At 41.2% G+C, this 20,002-nt stretch overlaps 3 protein-coding genes across 3 annotated transcripts in view; all 3 read left to right on the top strand.

Annotated features, from left to right (window-relative positions):
* The window catches only part of prkar2aa (protein kinase, cAMP-dependent, regulatory, type II, alpha A), a 48,554-nt gene extending 41,074 nt beyond the window's left edge, over positions 1-7,480 (top strand). The window contains exons 6-11 of the mRNA XM_080031911.1: positions 2,780-2,921; positions 3,495-3,596; positions 4,684-4,758; positions 4,872-4,937; positions 5,303-5,441; positions 7,049-7,480. Of these exons, the coding sequence (XP_079888037.1) occupies positions 2,780-2,921; positions 3,495-3,596; positions 4,684-4,758; positions 4,872-4,937; positions 5,303-5,441; positions 7,049-7,173 (649 nt within the window). The 3' untranslated portion in view covers positions 7,174-7,480. The remainder of the gene's footprint in view (positions 1-2,779; positions 2,922-3,494; positions 3,597-4,683; positions 4,759-4,871; positions 4,938-5,302; positions 5,442-7,048) is intronic.
* A 434-nt stretch (positions 7,481-7,914) lies between these two features.
* Positions 7,915-15,726, top strand: naa80 (N-alpha-acetyltransferase 80, NatH catalytic subunit; the record flags this gene model as incomplete). The annotated part of the gene is made up of 2 exons (XM_080030759.1): positions 7,915-7,928; positions 14,643-15,726. The coding sequence occupies 2 exons, from the start codon at positions 7,915-7,917 to the stop codon at positions 15,559-15,561; spliced, it is 933 nt and encodes a 310-aa protein (XP_079886885.1). The 3' UTR covers positions 15,562-15,726.
* On the top strand, positions 12,125-19,002 carry hyal3 (hyaluronidase 3; the record flags this gene model as incomplete). Its single annotated transcript, XM_080030758.1, has 7 exons — positions 12,125-12,187; positions 16,438-16,719; positions 17,351-17,786; positions 17,923-18,070; positions 18,270-18,396; positions 18,536-18,625; positions 18,712-19,002. The coding sequence occupies exons 2-7, from the start codon at positions 16,465-16,467 to the stop codon at positions 19,000-19,002; spliced, it is 1,347 nt and encodes a 448-aa protein (XP_079886884.1). The 5' UTR covers positions 12,125-12,187; positions 16,438-16,464.
* Positions 19,003-20,002: the final 1,000 nt, after the last annotated feature.

Genomic DNA, 20,002 nt, shown 5'->3' with positions numbered 1-20,002 from the left:
GAGAGAAACCAGACCTACCAGTGTTTGTCAGTCCATTGTTTATCCCTCACTGGCGTCTATTGGCCTGGCGCGTATCAGTTCAGCACAGCAGTTTAGTGCCACTCGTCAGGTGCTATCTTTCAATCTGCACACCGCGGGGCTCCCTGTACTAGAGACATGCAGTGACCTTTAAGAGCAGCACGCGTGCCTGCTCATATACTATTTGAGGTTGTCCCTGGCCTGTGAAAAGCCTGGGTGGTAGCTAATGTCACCAGCAGGGTGGGGTGGGGGGGGGGGGGGGGTGTGAGCACACAGAGATGGAGGGATAAACAAGAAACCAAAAAGAAAAGCAGGAAAGAAAACAGACTAATGCATTGTTCAGATGTTTTTCTATGTATTCTTATTATCTCATCATCAGTACTGCATTCCTCTTAGACTACCATCATGTGAGGCATCAACTAACTGATTCCCTTTTTAAAAATTGAACATCTTGACAGTTTTATGAGGCATAACATGAGCAGAACTTATGCTCAAACCCCTAGCTGGCCTGTGTACCGTTGTATGGTAAGAAGCACAAAGTCCCTGGGAAACTTCAATTTCTCTTTCACCTATACTCGTAAAAATATGTCAGTCATTTTTCAGACTTTAAACTAGCTTGTTGATTTTAGAGTAAACACACTCGATTGTGTCAGAGATATCTGCTCTTCCTTCTGCATCTGTCCTCCTTGGCTCAGCAAAAGTCCTCATGTGAAATGTATTGATTGATTACCACTGCTTAGTTTCTGTGGAGTCAGTGATTCTGGAGAACGCTTGTTGACTAAATCACTTTTTGTCAAAATCTGTGAATATCTACTCACGATCAGCTACCTATCTGTACTGTGTGTGTGTGTGCTGAAAAAAAATCTGGTGATGCTGTTTATACACAGCCTAGGCTCTGTAAACTGGTATGTAAATAAAGGGGGGCCACCATAGCTAGCAAGATGTCCTTTTACAGAGCCTAGGCTGTGTATTAACACTGTATTTACAGTAGATACGGTATCAATTGGATTTGACAAAGTGTTTGACAACAAGCGTACTCTAGAATCACTGACTCCACCTTTTTAAATGCTCAGGTAGGTTGATGACACAAGTGATCACTGTCCCTGTCGTCATGGTAATCCAGTCAAAGTAATTTAATAGTCCCCCAGTGACAAGGGGTTTTAGCCCAGCCATGCAGCCAATAGAAGGGCAGGCTATTTTACAAAGTGACTGGTTAATCCTGCTGAGCAACAACGCTGCAAATTACCTTCCCTAGGTTTAATCCTCATATAGAGAGAGAAAGAGAGAGAGAGGCAGGGCGGGAGTGGGGGACAGAGCTGCTCTGCCCAAGTAATGCTGTCTGTCAGAAACGTATGCAAGCATAGCAAACACCTTTTTATACATGCGGATATATAGCAATGCTCACAAATGAGCAAATTTTCTCTCAACTTAAAATTCAGCCACAGTTAAAGCCTCTGGAAACCTGGTCTAAAATAGTAAAAATCGATATATGATATGAATAAGTGTTTATAAAAATTTGATTGAAAATAAATGTTCATAATTAAAAAATTAATTAAAATAAAAAAAATAGCTTTGTTTACTGTCCATGGAGACCGTTTGACAGGACTGTGTGGGTGTGACCTTATCAAACAGTCTCCATGGTAACAGTCAGTACTCGAGTTGTAAAAAGAAAAATCAGGGGGGATGGTGGATTGGACTTAACGTTTAGGGACAGATCATTTGTGCTGATGACAGCGCATATGGTAGGAGACCAATGGTATAACAGTGACCACCCGATGTGCCAGCAGTAGCATTGCGAGAGGCGGAAGCAGCAATAGGCTTATTTACAGGCTTAAATAATCGATACGCTACACAAAAAGTTGTGTAAGTCGGTAGTGTTCTAACTGCCTTTGCAAAGAAGAGACTGCGCTCTGTGGACGTAATTGACTGTGGACCACAGAAAAGCAGATTATGCGTGATTTTGGAGGCGGTATTTCGCTGTGCCCACCCAATCAGAAGCTAGGAATGGTATATTATATACAAAAAAAATTATTGGCTGAAAAAGTTAATGGCACATGCGCATCGATGGCACAGTGGAGTACTGGCAGCCAAAGTGCCGGTGTTACTAAATGTTGAAATAGTGGTAATATGTCTCCATTCATTGATAAAATAACAGGGAATGGGAATGGCCCATTTAGAAGGGGGATGATTTTGCGATCTTAATTTCTAAGGGGGTTGTCATCTCCCCCTCATCCCCCCAACTTGAGTACTGGTAACAGTCATTGTTTTTATAGAATGTTTGGGCAGAGAACTACCGTGATTGGTTCAAAATACTTATTGTGTAATAAGAACCAGAGCATAGCCCGCCTCATTTAAACCAAATTTGTGTAAAGTTTATCAAACTTAAAATACATTATCTTTAATTTGGATTGATAGATATGCCTAACTCTTTTTAGATGCCTACTATCAGACAAATAACTCACCAAATTACATAGTTAGAAGGATTGTGTGGAGTTGGTTTTGCAGGGGCTTTGAGCACTAGCGAGTGCATGAAAGAATCAGCTTGAATAGGTTTATATACACACACTGGTGCACACAAACAAACGCGGTCGATGATTTGCTTAGCCAGTGTGCCACGCTAGCACAGGATCCTGCCCAGAGGCTACAGATTATCTGTAATGAGATGTTTATTTAAACCAGCTAATTGTTCAATGAACAAAATAAAATGTTTTCCCTTTGTCTCGCCTTCTCTTCTCTCTCTCTCTTCTGTCTCTTTTTCCAGGGGTGTGTTTGACATCGTGGTATCGGAAAACACTGTGGGTCAGTACGACAACAAGGGCAGCTTTGGGGAGCTGGCGCTAATGTACAACACGCCGCGTGCTGCCACCATCATCGCCACCACAGAGGGGGCGCTATGGGGACTGGTGAGAACACACACACTGACAAACACACACACACACAGCAAAGCCGGAGACATTTGTAAAATTTGAATGGAATATGTGATTCTCTGGTGCATTATTACAGTATATTAAAATCATTATAAAGTTTATAAACACTCAGAAGAGGTATTTTAAATGATTCCTTTATGACCTGGAGTTGATTTCTAATGCGTGTTTAGTTGTAAATTATCCAATGTGTCAAGTAACTGCATTTAGTCAAAATTCAACACGTACCACATTGTTTTGTTGCTCTCTCTCAGTCAATTTCCAACTGCAAGTGTCTCCTTTTTCTAAATCTTAAAAGCTCCATTTGATCTCTTCCATGTGTAGTTTTCTCTAAGTGGTGCATGGTGAACAGTACAGTTTCTGTTACCATTGAGATGTGATGTTAATGTTAAGAATGGAGTTCTATTATCCATGAATGGAGCTGGTGCTCTGCTTTGATGGTTTCTGCGGCTGCAGCGCCTCCCTGTGGCCGAACAGAGAACTGTCTCACTCTGAGTCAAGCTGTCCTTTTAGGAAGAGCTGTTTGTTTACTCCAGTTTGTTTCTCCTCTAGGACCGTGCCACATTTCGTAGACTCATTTTGAAGAACAACGCAAAGAAGAGGAAGATGTACGAGTGCTTCATTGAGTCCGTGCCCTTACTCAAATCACTGGAGGTGAGTCTTAGTGGATGTGGGCCTCTCACTGTTCTACACTAGGGCTCAACCATTTTGGAAAATATATCTTAAAAAATATCGAATCCCCATTTTCTGACAGATCTGATTGCTATTCGATTTACGATAAAAAATTTTTTAAAAATCAAGCTTCAGTTCCATATTCACTGTGTCCTGGTTTAAATTGACACCATGTCTTCAGCGAGACCTCAAGGTGCCTTTGTGAGCCTTTTTCAAGTAACTGTCACAAATTAGATGAAATAGAAGCATCTCTACTTTTACAGGAAGTGTTGTCCTGATCATATTTTTTTATAAGTCCTGGTATAGGTGTGTTGTGTTGCCTTGTGATGTGACCACTGTTCCATCAAAGGCCTTCCACACAAAAACTTTCTTCTGTTGCACACTGTCGTCTCAAACACTAAATACTCCATACACTGTCCAACGTTGCTCCAGGACATTTTTCCACACCACCAAAGTAACATTCCCTTTATTGCATATTTGTTGATAACACGACAGTTGAAACCATGATTGAAACGTATATCCTACATTCTAGGATAGACATTTAGGACCTAAATTATTACACTGCACTGATAAAATGTCGTGTTCTGATTGGTCAATCACTGCATTTTACGCCCCGATATTTCTCGATAATAACAGACTGTTGCTGCGGACGTTGTTATGATCGATCACTTTCTTGTCATATCAATCCACTGATAGATGTCTTACAAAGTTACATTACTTTCCAAAGTTACTTTGAATGTATGTGAAGGGCAGAGAACTTCAAAGTCATGTTATTGTCTGAAAAGACTACATTCAAGACATATGTTTGGCCACATAGCTGCCTAATAACTGTTGCTATGGAGTAGCCAACTATTTTTTTGTATTGTAAGCAATAAAAGCATTTCTAATTCAATAAAACCTATTTCAAACCAATAGTTTGTTTCAATAAATTTAAATATTTGAGTTAATGTAGCCATGTTCTAAGCAGGATAATGTATAGCGAGCAGGTCACACTTAAAGCAGAGTTGATGCTCTCCTCACATTCTTTCTAATTATTTCTCCTGTGTTCCCGCCCTCTGTCTCTGTCCAGGCCAATGAGAGGATGAAGATAGTGGATGTATTAGGAGCCAAGCAGTTCTCAGATGGTGAACGCATCATCACACAGGTAGGACTGGATGGATACAGCTGATGTGGTTCCATTCAGCGATAGCACTGACATGTACCCTCCAGAACCACTTTAAAATGTATTCACCAGTGGTCTGTTTTGTTTCCTTTCAGGGAGACAGCGCCGACTGCTTCTATGTTGTAGAATCTGGGGATGTCAAGATCATGATGAAGAGTAAAGTAAGACACTGTTCCTCTCACCTTCTCCACGGGTCTATTTCACACACTTTCATCCAGGATTTTACTGTGACGATGTAATGTATTTCACCTTGCAGAATGAATATTTAAAAAATTGTTGAGGAATATGTACTGATACAAAGGCTTCTTATATCCTTTTACCGGGCAACTTTTGCATGAAACATTTTAACAATATCGCACACTCCTCGGTAGAAAACAAAAAAACAAGTGCAGATGTGTGTCCAGGTTTTTTCCTGGCAACAGCGGGGATGTGCTCAGCCCCTGAGTGCTTCCCGCTGGGGGGGAAGTAAACAGAAGAGGCCCTCTGTGGTTCCTAACCTTTTAATCCTCTCCTCTCCCCTGTGCAGACGAAGGCCGACCACGCAGACAATGCGGAGGTGGAGATAACGCGCTGTAGCAGGGGTCAGTACTTTGGAGAGCTGGCCCTGGTCACTAACAAGCCTCGGGCCGCCTCAGTCTACGCAGTGGGCAATGTCAAGCTTTTGGGTAAGAGGAAATACACTCACACTCACGCTAATGCTTTCAACAACAAAAACAATAGTTAACTCACTGTCGTAGAAGTGAATGTTTGTATATGTTTTAGGTGATTTCTAGTATTTTTAAATAGTCATATGTTTTGTGTGTCGCTTTTAGCCTCTTCTTTCTCCGATTCTTTTGAGTTTAAAATATCCAATAAATCCCTGGCATGAAGCTAAACGTTTCGGTGAAATTCAAAGCACTCACCGAGCCATATTTAAACCACTCTCTACCTGACAATTTCCGGGGTATTTATTTCTACTAATAACAAGCATTGTTGTCATGAGATATCAAAAGGCTTTTGAGGTTTGATTAATACACGATCTGGGTTTGGCTCCTCATCTCGTCTGGCATAACCTTGTATTTTTCTGTGTAAAGGGCCGTTCTGTAATTATTTTGCTTTTAAAGTGGGTGCACTTATTCAGGCTCTACAACTGACGAGCACCTCTTCACTTTTGTAAAATGAAGGACAGGATGTTTTCAACAGGCGGTCGTGCTCCTCTGTCACCTCTCTTCACTCTGTTTGTTGTAAAATCTGTGTACGCTTTTTAGGAATAGTTTCAGCTGCACAGCTTTCATTTTGTTTGTATTTTCATGGTAGATGTGATGTCTGTCACTCTCCCTCTTTGTGCTCCCCCCTATGCTCTCCCCTTTAATATTTACCATGCACACACTGTGGCTGTACTCACTCACCTGTCTGTATTTCACTGTACTCTGTGTTTACCGTACTAACAGCAGCACAATAGCCTTTCTCTCACAGCAGCTCGACTTTGAAGTGGAGAAAAATGTCACTCAAGAGTACGGCGGCGACAGAAGCTGTCTGTTGCATTCTTATCGTTCGCCTTGTTCTGTCGTGGGCTAAAAAAAAAGGAGGAGCAGGACTTCAAGGACAAATGCCTGAGCACAAATGAACATGTTAATGCTGCATCAAACCATTCAGCTCCAATTAGTGGTCCACCAATATGGGTTTTTCAATGGCCGATAGCGATATTTACTGAGTGAGCAGGAAGGTGGCATTGTCTATTGCAGGGGTGCCCATTACGTCGATCGCGAAGGCATTGTGGGTAGATCTCATGGCAGTCTTTCAATAATAAAAATAAAAATACAAAATTGTAGATTTTTTGATTTTTTTATTGGTTCAATATAGGCTCCTAATCTTTGGTAATTCTGTGTCCCCAAATTATTCCAGAAAATAGTACTAAATAGCTCACATAGGACACAGCTGATTTAGCCTTAGTTTTCTTCTCAAAATGCACCACAGGGCAATGGTCATGTCAGTCCACATTGTTTGTTTGTAGTGCGATGTTCAGGGCTGTAGATGACTCTACACAGACGCACCTAAAATCTCTCTCTCTCTCTCTCTCCCCCTCTCTCTCACCCTCTGTCTCTCTATCTCTCCCTCCCTCTCCCCCTCTCTCTCTCACCCTCTCTCACCCTCTGTCTCACTATCTCTCCCTCCCTCTATCTCTCTGTCTCTCTCTCTGTCTGTCTGTCTGTCTCTCTCTCTCTCCCTTTGCCTCTCTCTCCCTCTCCCTTTGCCTCTCTCTCCCTCTGCCTCTCTCTCTCTCTCTCCACAGTAATAGACATCCAGGCGTTTGAGCGCCTCCTGGGCTCCTGTAAGGAGATCATGAAGAGGAACATCGCCCACTACGAGGAGCAGCTGGTGGCCCTGTTTGGCTCCAGCATGGACCTGAGAGACTGAGCCTCCCACACAACCCTCCGTGCCTTCTATCACATACATACACACACACATACACACACGCACACAGTCTCTCACATCATGCAGTGGCTATACAGACTCATAATAAGCTGAGCCGGGCTAACACATGGCTCACCTGCGAGTACACACATGCCCACACAGTATGAACAGACTGTCAGACACACACGCACGCACACACACACACACACACACACACACACACACACACACACACACACACACACACACACACACAGACACACACACATGAACACTGACAACTATATAGGCACTGAGAGACACTATCACCTCACTTAGTCTGCTCATCCTTGTGCACATACTAGCTCAACACACTCCTTGATGAGTTCACTTTTTAGATGCACACATAACACACAAAAACGCACAGAGAGCGCTAGCTATAGGCCACACATCATGTTTCTGGATCCAGCTTTCAAGCTCCCTGTGTGACAAATGACTTTGAAATTGACCGTCATGTGGGTCACACAGTGTAATGAGAGAAAATACACAAACATACTCCCCACTCAATACACACAAAACATCATCAGGCTTCATGTGTGCAGGCTTTGCATTCACTCGAGCACTTGAACAACGCAAAGTTGTTGCAACAATCCTCAGCAAAGGACACACCAACATGTACACACACACACACACACACACACCGTCACCCACATAGAGTTACTGATTGGGATTTTCAAATACATGAAAGTTACCACACTTGCAAAAATGGACACATTGTGGTAAGATGGAGATGAAAAACTTCAAAAAATCTCTGAAAAGAAAAATGAATCCAAAAAAAAAGAGAGAAGAGAAAAGTTTAAAGAAGACAGATGAGTTTTAGAAACATTTTATGAAGATACAAAAAAAAAACAGAAGCTTTGATAAAATATTATTTAAATATAAAAAAAAAAAAGTGTTTCCTCTTTGGAAGGCCGGGGTGCAGAACTTTGTGTGCGCGCTCCATTTCTTCCTCTAATGTTGTTGATTGAGTTGAGTTGAGTTAGTGCTGGTGATTATTGCAGTACCACTGAAGAAGCAGTGAAAACAATAACAACCCTACGTTTCCTGGGCCCGTTATTCGATCATGGACGCCACACTTCATTGTATTGAATTAATTATTAATGTATTGTTATTCTATATTCATTTGTTATTTTTGTTTTACTTTGACCAATTATGATAAAAAAAAATTCACCATCCATCTCTGACAAAATGTTAAAAAAAACTGAAGAAAAAAAAGTTCTAATAAAAACAGTAGTGCTTATTTCTCCTTGATTATCCTTGAAATGAGTTGTCCTGGATAAAGAAAAAACTGAAAAAAAAATAAAGCAAACATTTTGTTAAAAATCTTGCCTCTTTTGTCTCAGCTTCCACTCAGGCTCAGCTAACAGCTTCAGTGCCATGTGTGTAAAATGTGGTAAAACTGTTTGATTGAGCAATGCACTTTACACTCAAACCAAAGGGATGGACACAACTTGGTGTACTGAAATAAAACATGCCCTAAGTACATAATATTCAATATATGGTGACTGGTGGAGGTGATGATTGAACTCTGTTCATTTGAGATTTGCTATGGAGCAAATCACCTGTTTCTGCAAGTGTTAAATAGATGATATATAAATGAAAGTTTACCTTAATACAATATATTGATTGATTGATTGTTTTTTTGACCATTTCATATATAAAAACAAGAACAGCACTCTGTTACATTAAAATACATAAAAAGCCCGAAGGCTTATTTCCATTGTGGTCCCTATCACATTGGCTGCAGGCAGTGTTGGAAAGTATCAAAGTAGATTTACTCGGGTTCTTAAGTACAACTTTGAGATAGCCTACTAATACATATACTTCTAGTCAACTACATTTCAGAGGCAAATGTTGTCCTTTTAATTCCATTCTATTTGACAGCTTAAGCTACTTTTCAAAATTACGCTTTCATTCATTCCTATGTAAAAAAACAAATCATCAAATGTGGTGATATTGAATTTGAATGTTTCTGGAGGGAGGACATGAAGAATTGGTGTTCTTTTACGTGTTAATATTCTAACATTCTAATCGATGGATAAAAGATAAAAAAAATTCAAGCTTGATTGTCTGAAAAATGCATTTTCACAAGGCAAAAAAACGGGGATGTTTTTTTTTCTTTTATGATTTTTCTATGTAATAACACTCCTATCCACAGGGAGGCATACATGACCGCTTAGGCCAGTGAAAGGATCATCCTTTTCCAGAGGAGGCAGCGTCCACGGTTAGAAACTGACCCTGGAGCAGATATCGTTGATGCTCATCAGATGCTGATGCCAAGCATTCCTGAGTAAAAGCAGACCGCAGATCAGCTGTGAATCAAGCACGAGCTCGCTGGAAGAGGAAGGAAGAGGAAGAGCACCGGCTACGACCCGCGAGACTAAACCAAACATGTAGGTAACGTTACAGGAAAGTGAGAAGAAACAAACAATAATGCAAAGTTATGTTCGCTAATGAACAGTAAACGTCTGGTTCCTCTTAATATCTAAGAAATGTCACTGCATTTTGTATGCACGTCTGATAGAAGGTAAAGCAGCTAGCTAGCTAGCATGCTGGACCGACATGCAGCTGTCACTATTGTAGCCTTCACTCTTCAAGTTACCTTACATGGAAGTTGATGCTGTAAAGGAGGAGGGGAGAAAAGGTGTTACAAAACCGCTTTATCTGTTGCGGGATTCCATCATAAGTTCCTACTTGAGGAGGCACACACCATAAAATGAGCTTGTTTAGGCTTACAGGGCAACTAGGGAAATACAGTTGGCCTATCTCCAACCAGAGAAATATTTTAATAAGGCTTTGTTTTAATTCGCCTAAAGTAAAAACATACGAAGAAGACATGAATGCATAAAACTGCAACCATTTGAGTAAAATACATTTCCTGACAGGATGGTCACAATAAACTGCACTCTAGAATAAACAGTAGCCTTTGTGGATAACTGCACAGGGGAAAGAATATATTTGAGTTGAGAAAGGTACACCAAAATATATTGTTTGTTTGTTAGTAAGTAGCTTCTGCCACTGTCGTAGCCTATACGCATGTGCGAAACGGACCTGCCCACAAAACACTTTTTTCTTTGTTTCACCAAGTAAAATGTTTTTGATTCATAATAAGCCACAACAGCTTCGAAATAAATCCACAAAGTGTTCACAGGATATGAATACAATTATTTTGAAATTATATAACTGAAATTCACGCTATATGTAATTTTCGCTCTGAGTGAGGAGAGGGCGATTACTCTCTTGACACATTTAGTCTTTGAGTGTTAAATGCGTCTGCTTACAGTTTTTGCGAAAAAATGGAAAAAGTTGTGTTTTTCTTAAATCAAACCAAAACACGTCACATCTTTGCTGCGTACAAACGTGACATTATCATACAATTCATAAGTAATAACAACACATTTTCAGTAGAAGGAGCATGTTCAAGGAGTAGAGGCGTGGCCGTGGACGCCGTGGCCCCACAATGCATAGCGCGTGTCTTGCAATTGCCAAACTTGCTGAACTATCTCTACTTATATTCTACTCAAAACGTTGCGTACTTTTTCACAAGACAGTACAATGATTTAAATCTTCAGTTGACGCAATTAATTCAAGTTACCTTCAAAACTTTAAACCATGAACCGTAACAGAGGAAGCTAGCACGAAGAATGGCATTGGCACTCCACCGTCTCTTCTTCAGTACACTCTTGATTCTATTCAGATCGCATAAATCTTTCGCCTTTTACTAAAGATTTCCGTGGAGAGGATCAATAAGAGTTTTAACCAATTTTTTGATGCCCTGCTAACGCGGGGCTTCCTGTCCTTGTTAAATAATAATGAAATTCTATGGTAGATCAGGATAATCCTGACGTGCCAGAAGTTCTATCATATCCTCTACGTCACCATTAACAAAAATGACGTATATGTAGCAGTTTCATAAAAAATAACTTGATACATCTTCATTGTATCACTAAAGTATCATGTTTAATGGAAATGCTACATTCAGCCTGTACAATCCTGCAAGATGTGACTGTGGATGCATGTATGACAAGGCTCACTGTGGAAGGAAAACACAAACAGAAATAATGTTAGATTTGAAAAAACTAATTGCAGGTCCAGTCAATATTTTACAAAAAAAAAAGACATTAGGCAAATGCTTATTTCTGGCTTCAGAAAGGACGGAGTCAGTGTCTAGTAGCCTACAATGATATCTCAGAAAAGGTATTTTTACACTGTAAACACGTTTCACACTGCTTAGCTTAGTGTAACTTGTGAAGTGAACAGAGCAATGGTTAAACTTATTATTTACACATACATACTTTCCTAGTCTGTTCCTACAGCAGATTTATACCATAGAATGTTGAAGAAAAAACATTTTTGTACTAAAATGTTTGACCTGGGACAATCAACAACACTATTAAATTCCCATATACATGGGTTGGAAGGTGAAAAAAAAGTGGTTTGGGGGTTTAGTTATAAGCAGTCTGCTTTGAAAAAGGCCTCTGACAGTGTTATAACGTATGCTCTCATGGACACTGGTGGGCCATACATGCAAATATCCAGATACAACTAAACAAAGACGATGCTTTACCTCTGCATCATGTTCCCTATCAAGTGTCATAAATTACTGCTGGTATATTAAATTAAGAGAATATGGATCCCTAAATAGTGTTGTTTTCTCTGCAGTGCAGCACTAACTAAAATACTCTGAAACACCCTTTAAATGAGAGAAAATAAGAGTTATTAAATCTGATATAACCAGTATATCTTCAATTTTGCATTGGAAGGAACTGCAGTATGTTAAGCTGGTTGGAGGTTGAACAGTCTCCGTTTTTTTTGCTAATCTTAGTTGTGATTATCAATCAACTGCCAGTTTCCTGTTGCGTCTTTGTAACGTCCCTTTTTCTGCGTCTTGTGAGAATATGAAATGGTGTTGAGATGAACCAAGTTCATGCAGTTGCTGTTTGACAGTCAGGCCACTGGCTTCTGCTTTTCTCTCTTGGTGAGTGAGTTATTTTAAATGTATTTTTTATAGTTGTTTTTTGTTTGTTATTTTTTTATTTGTATTTCTGCAATACTAAAATGAAACCCAGACTATCTCGAGCACGGACCTTCTTCTTTGAACAGAGTTTCTTCATGAATTAAGATGAATTCAACTCTGTGCTTTTGCAGAGTTGAGAAGATTTTAAAGCCTAATGGAATATGAGACTCTTAACTTGTGAAAAAGCTGCATGTATTTTACTCTAAGCGATTACTGTCGGATCACTGTTGTGTCCATGCGTTGGCTCACTCTTAAAAGCAATCACCTCAGAAGAACGTTTCTACCCACAAATAATAAAAAACAAAACTTTAATAGAAAGCTAAAACTCAAATTGGCCTGAATATTTTGCAACAGAAAGGTGGATGTGTCTTTACTGCACTTAAGTTAACATTTCTCCATAAACCGAGTGGTGAGCTGTGTTAGATAGATAAAGGTTGACTTCCCCATGGCCAATGAGATAAAAGAATGATGACACCATTCGACATTAATGACTAATAATGCATATACACAACCTGTAAGGAAACATAACTTGAACAAAAGATGCAGTATTATGAGTAAGCTTGAATCAAAATATTGTTTGAGAATCCTCTCTTTTATTGTGATGGACTTCTGTGAGTTTAAACAAACTGAATAGAGCATATATGTTGTCATTATTTAAAGCTTGATTATAATTGTTTTCCGAACTTGACACCAGCTTTACATTTACAGCTGATCCGGCCAAGCCATCGCTAACATGAAGCTCTGGTGGTCTATCATAGAATTACAGGGAAAAAAAATATTTTTTATTTCTAAATGAGATGTTATCCGTCCTCAACCTCTTAGCACATTAGTCTTGGAATGTGATAGGTTAGTGTGTACAGCAAGCTGGAGCTGTGTATCCGGTTAATGAAGCAAAAGGATGGATGACTTTATTTTGTACCGAATGAGTATTGTTTCAAAGATCAGATCTGCGATGATCATCAATGCAATACGCTCCAACTAATTTACAGCGGTGGTGGGGGGGTCCTCTCATTCTACTCTGGCCAGCTTGAACATACACACACTCAGGCTGTTAAAATATGCAGCGTGGGAAGAAAGAAAAAAAGTATGCGGTGTGACTTTTCATCTGGACGTTGGTCGTAAAACAATTGGTTAACAGTGGAACTTGGAGGCTGATACATCACAACACAAACATATCGCAGTCTGTTAGAGAAACAGAAGAGGCCTACAGTGAATGCTGCAGTGGGAACAGGGAGTACAGACAGAGATTAACGGGCGATCAACACTCTAGTTTTACCCTCCTGCATAAGTCTCCTCTTACAGTATGTACTGAGCTGCCTTAGGGCCTTAATGGTTTCAGTTCTGCTTCTTCTGTAAGATTGTGTTAAATCAATCACACTTCCTGGCTCAAACTACCTTTTTGTGTAATAAACAGTGATGTAACCGGACTAACCACTGAATTGAGGAACAGCATTGTCAAGTTATTATGGGGTTTACTTTGTCCAGCTTCTGCCCAAACTTGAAAATGGCCTGGCCAACCATAAAGAAAGCAATGGGACAACTCTTTTCCTTTTCTCACTTTTATTTTCTTGTGGCAGGAATTATTAGGTTGAAAACCTTCAAACACAAACAGAAATGCACAACCATCATTACGTTCAACAAACAAATCTCTTAAATGGTTTAGTCATATTTTAACATAATCTATTATTCAATTCATAATTGTTATTAACTTTAACTTAAGTGTTTTAATCTTTACAATATATGATTACCATGTACCTCCAGTTTATCCAGTTTAACATTTCAACACAATATCATTTTGGTTCATCCATACCAGTAGCCTTTCATGGTTTGACCCAAGCTGGATAGTTCTTTCTCCTCTGTTGTCTGAATCCCCACTGAGTGCAGAGTGAGTGATCCTGCTGAAAAAGCTGCAGGCAGGTGATCTCAGTCAGCTAATCAGCTGGAGTTGGTTTTGGGGATTTTCCTCTCCTTACTAGGGAGTCAATACACTGCCCCACTTGTCCTCCGGGTGTCATGATTTCTTTTGACTTTAGCTTACTTGACTTTTGACTCAACAAGCATGCTCAACTCATCTAACATCTACCTTCTCTTACACTTAGACTGACTTTAGTTGAAGGTGGAGTCAGCGATTCTGGAGAACGCTTTTTGTCAAAATAATGTCTTGTCAAAATCGGTAAATATCTCCTCACGATCCACTACCTGTCCGTACTGGGAAAATCCATTGTTAATACACAACCTAGACCCTGTAAACAAAGGGTATATAAACAAAGGGGGACCACACACACACACACACACACAGTACGTACAGATAGCGGGTCGTGAGAAGATACCCACTGATTTTGACAAAGTGATTTTGACCTCTAGCATTCTCCAGAATCGCTAACTCCTCCTTTTCAAACCCTGATCACCACCACAGGTCTGAACCATTAACATCGAGGAATTCCACAGCGGAGAGAGAGGAAGATCTCCCGTCGTGTTTCGAGAACGTCTTGGAGATCTCAACGTCGGATGGAGAAGTCAATGTGAAAGCCCATCCAGAGAAGATCCATGCGGTCCCCATTCACCTACGCCCTGGCCTGCTGGTTGCCTGTGCGGACCTGGTCAACTCAGAGTGGCAGAGGAGCCAGGCCGCCCGGGTCCACTCGCTCCAGAAGTCCTGTCATAAGTTCCCCGTCTGCCTGGTCCTCTTGCAGGGCCACAAAGAGACCGAAAAGCTCCTTGGTCATGCCAGGCTGTCCCTTGTAGTAGGCCACAGTAAGAGCCTGTTTGTGGAGTCCGTGGTGGTGTCGAGTGCGGAGCGAGGGAAGGGCTATGGTCGCTCTTTAATGGAGGAGATTGAACGTTATGCCCAGAGCCGAGGGTTCAAGAGCCTGTGCATGACCACACATGACAAGCAACACTTCTACGCTCACCTGGGCTACAAGCTGTCCACGCCCGTGCAGAACGCCGGCGCCATGACGACCTTCGTACCCATGGAGACGCTGCTGAGGTTCTCCAAGATGCCGAGTGAAGAGGGGAACGTGCAGAAAGAAATGGAAAGGACAGAAGTGGATGGTCAAGTAACACAAGAGAAAAGGGACTCGGGAAGTGCTTGTTTTAAAGGGTCATCTCCACCTTCTAGTTTACCTCTCCCTCCTTCTATCCCTCCACCCCCACCTCCTCCTCCTCCTCCTTCCATACCTCCTCCTCCTCTTTCTATACCTCCACCTCCTCCCTCCATCCCCCCTCCTCCCCCTCTTCAGTCTGCAGCGCGGCTTGTAGTTCAGACTCTGACTGAAACTCCCTACAGAGACGCCAAAGGAGTTCCCATCTACTGGATGCACAAAGACATTTAGAGACTTTTAATTAGGATCATTGGATACATTTTGGAATGCATTCACCCACTGTACTGTGTGTGCACACATCAAAAGAAAGGAGAATGTGTACACATAACCTAAGCACACTATTGGCCTCTGAGGCAGAGAATGATTATAGTAGAAAAATGTTAAGCCAAAGAAATACAGGAAACATTAATGGTCTAGGTAAATACATAACACTGCATTGAAGTGATTTTGTGCTTCCAGATGAATTCCTGTTCTGCAATGAAGCAGTGGGTGAGATAGAAATGTTTCAACACAATAGAAATGTGAACCTGTTTGTAATAGGGTTGAAACTTTTCTTCAATACAACAAAATTGTGGATTGTTTTTCTATTCATAGTCTGGAAGCCAATCATGGGGCCAATATTCAACCTGAAGGAAGAATCTGGTGCACTGTGCACAACCAGTTGATTAACTGTTGCCATGTTTACGGCTCTGCTCCTCAGAAATAAATCATGTTCATAACGGCTGCTATCTAACCATGTGATACTGTGATGGTGAACTGAAATGTGCCTTGTTGAACTGCCAGAGAGCTGAAGCTTTATTTAAGTTCCAAAAACTTGATATATTGATGAAACCGATGCATCTCATCACATTTGATGTTTCAATAAGGGCGAAATACAGAAATAAAGACAATCTTATGAAATATTACTTTGACTTGTGCTTATTTTATTTTTCATATGATCTCAGAATGCACAGAACCAATTAATTGCTATTTGTAATTCTTACAAATGTACATTTATACAGTGTATATGTATTTTCCAATGGCAACTCTCTGTATTTGTATAGTATATGTGTGTATACGTATATAGATTGTGATGTAGTCTTACTGATCCCTTTCTCTCTCTGTCAGGAACGACTGGTCTGTGGGTGAGCGGCGATGGTGCTGCCTCACCTCCCTCTCTTCTTCCTCCTCCTCCTCTCCCTCACTCCTCTCCCCTGCTCCTCCCTGTTACCGGCCTCTCCCCCTGTCCCCTTGCCTGCTGTGTCTGCAGCTGACCCCGTCCTACAGGCTCGGCCCTTCACTGTGGTGTGGAACATGCCCACAGCACAGTGTCACAGACGCTACAACATCCACCTGAACCTGGAGCAGTTTGATATAGTGGAGAACAGACAGCAGTGCTTCCAAGGACAGGTAATGATAGATATCAGTGGTTGAAGAATGCTGTGTCACCAATGGGATGTGATACTTAAAGGTGCACTATGTAACTTTGGGTGTGTCAGATAAGTGAAACATTTTCTGAGATATATTCTCTTAACTGAATAAACAAACTTTCCTGACAGGAAGATTGGATCCCTGAAACACTGTTTGAATTTAGAAAGCTTCCTTAAAAGTGAATGTTTCAATGTTGTTAACAGCAGCAGGGCAGTACACAGTACAGTACACATACTCTAGTCTTACGTTTGGCTCCAGGTGCCTTAAAATAATAAAGTTTTTGATTTATGATGATAGAATTAGAGAAGAATTACATGTAGAGATGAAAACAGAAACTATTTTGCCACTGCTGTTCAACTATATTCCATTAATCGCTCCCATTTTATCTTTGGATTGGATTTCTTTAACTTCTTTTAAGCCGCTGGCTGCTAACATTGCCTGTTTTCTTCTTTGCTGAATAAAGCCTCTGCTACTGTTGAATACAGAGTTGATGAGGTGACTGGAAATTTGCCATAGAAGCAAAACAACATGTGAAAAGACACTAAAAGAAAACAGTGTAGAGCTGCAAAGTTGGTAATAATCCTCTGTATATAATGTTTCCATGTTCCAGAAAATGACCATCTTCTACCGTGACCGCCTGGGGAAATACCCATACCTGTCCCGATCCGGCGGGAGGGTGAACGGAGGGATACCACAGCTTGGCAACCTCTCTGCTCACCTGTACCTCTCAGTGGCTCAGATGTCCAGCTCTCTGAGGCCTAACTTCACAGGTTTAGCCGTCATCGACTGGGAGGAGTGGCGGCCATTATGGGAGACCAACTTTGGAACCAAGATGGAGTACAGAAAGCTGTCCCAGCTACTGGCTAGACAGGAGAGACCAGACTTGTCAGAGAAAGACGTGATGTTATTTGCGAGGGAAAAGTTTGAGGAGGGCGCTCGCAAGTTCATGGAGGAGACACTGTGGTCAGCGGTCAGAGAACGCCCCAAGGGATTGTGGGGATTTTATGGGTTTCCCACCTGCTTTAATATGAATAAGAGGAAGACAGGTAGAGCAAACCCCTAATGTTTGTTGAGCAGTTTGGTTGATGGGTTCTGACCTCCATTGTATCTACATATTGTCTATCTCTGTTATTGTTGATAAAAGCCGTTCTATGTTTTTTATTCTTCCGCACGTGTGATCAGATGAGAGCTACACAGGACGCTGCAAGAAGGGGACCAAAAAACAAAATGAGCGCCTGTCCTGGCTCTGGCTTCAGTCCACTGCTCTCTATCCCAGTATCTACCTGCCACAGAGACTGGCAGGGGCCAGGGACGCAGCACTGATGGTCAGGTACAGACAGCTGACGGCTATTATGACATTTTTTATCATGTTTTTATTATGTTGGAGGGGTCTCGTCTACAGGAGCGACCAGCTTCCAAGTAAACATGTACAGAAATAAATTGTAAAAATAATGTTTATGTTCACCCACATTAACCTGCTTCAGTCATAAAAAAACATGACAGAGACATTTCTGTGACCTTCACTCCAGATACAGGCTGCGGGAGGCTTTGAGGGTGGCGTCAGTTTGGCGCTATGGCAACCAAACCAATCACGCCACACCAGTCCTTCCCTACGCCAGGCTAGCGTTCACACACTCTCTCAACTTTCTTAATAAGGTAAAGGTTTGTTACAAAACATAAAGAAATATTAAATCCTGCAAACACATGCAGATGTTTTAACGGCTTAGCATAGACACATGTCATTCATAATATCATAGCCATTATATAGCTAGTGTTTGTGTGTGTGTGTGTGCAGACAGACCTGGAGCACACACTGGGGGAGAGTGCATCACTGGGAGCTGCTGGAGTGGTGCTGTGGGGAGAGCTGAAATTCGCCCAATCCAAGGTTTATAAAGTTAATGAGAAAGTTACTATATAGACAGTATGTGTATGTGTGTGTATAATCTTCTCCCCTCATCCTATCCCCTCCAGCAACAGTGCATCCTTCTCAGAGACTACGTGCACACAGTCCTGGGGCCTTACGTCCAGTCACTGAGGTCTGACACCCAGCGCTGCAGCATCCATCTTTGCCACAGCAACGGGCGCTGCGCTAGGCGACGCCCCAGCTCCGGTCACATGATCTCCTCGGGTCAAGCTGTGACCTATGGCCCTAACGATATCAACCTCCTGACAGACGATCCCAGGGGCAAACCTTTCCACAAGCACTTCATGTGTCAGTGCTACCCGGGCTGGACTGGCCAGGATTGTCAACGAAAAAAGTAGGATGAAAACGTATGGAAGAATAAGGCATCCAAACTTGTTTTTGGTGTTCTTGGAAAGACCAAGGAGGTTCTGTGGATGTCAGGCCTCCATATCATTAAACATAATGAATTGATATCCTTTTGTACTAATGTCAAAATTAATTTAAATGAATAAATACTTGAATTCAACAGTGTTTATTTGATACTTTTATAAACTTTTATATATCTCACAGTTTCATTGCGTTATCTCCTCTTTTCAGCCTCTGTCTGATACGCTCCGTTTTAGTGCCTGTGTCTTTAAGCCCCGCCTTCCAAAAAGCCCAGTGTACTCCAAATGGCTCTGAACTAACTGATGGTTTGAATCTAACTGGCAAACTTAGCAAACAAAGATATGATAAATAAAAAAGAACAATAACCAAAATCCCAAATGTAAAGTGCTGTTTGTCTTTAATGCTTTTAACAACTTTTTGTCAGTCCTCAGTGATACAGTGAGTGATGTTTAGTCACAGTGACAACACTTCATCATGCTGAATAATCAGTTTTTAAAAGACATTACTATTGTTTGTTGTGGGTGTATACTGTCTCCATTCTTTCAATCCAACCATTCAAAGATTGTTGTTATGACAGGACCATCACAGAAAATAAAGTATCTGAGACCATTCAAAAGTCATTTTCATATTGTTTTTTTCCAATCAGAAGAGAGAACACTACAAACCGACACTCGTCTCACTCATATATAGTATATACACTCCATGGTCTCACTGCCGGTCCACGCCAGAGCAACAGATGGGTGAATGTTTATGCGCCTACAATGGCGGAGCAAGTAAAAATCCTTCCCAATGTCTGTTTTATCACACTTATGGATCTGAGATGATGCTAGATAATTTGCTGCTTGAAGACCGCAGTGCATTAATGTGGTGACGTAGGGACGAGCGAGGGGACTGCTAACTGCAGTAACTGACAGGAAGAACCATTCCGCTTACAGTACCTTTAAGAGAACATATTGACAAATGTTTCCACTT

This window comes from Ammodytes marinus, assembly GCF_949987685.1.
Source record: "Ammodytes marinus genome assembly, chromosome: 7".
In the NCBI taxonomy this organism is placed as follows: domain Eukaryota; kingdom Metazoa; phylum Chordata; class Actinopteri; order Uranoscopiformes; family Ammodytidae; genus Ammodytes; species Ammodytes marinus.
This window is presented reverse-complemented; position numbering and strand designations above follow the sequence as displayed.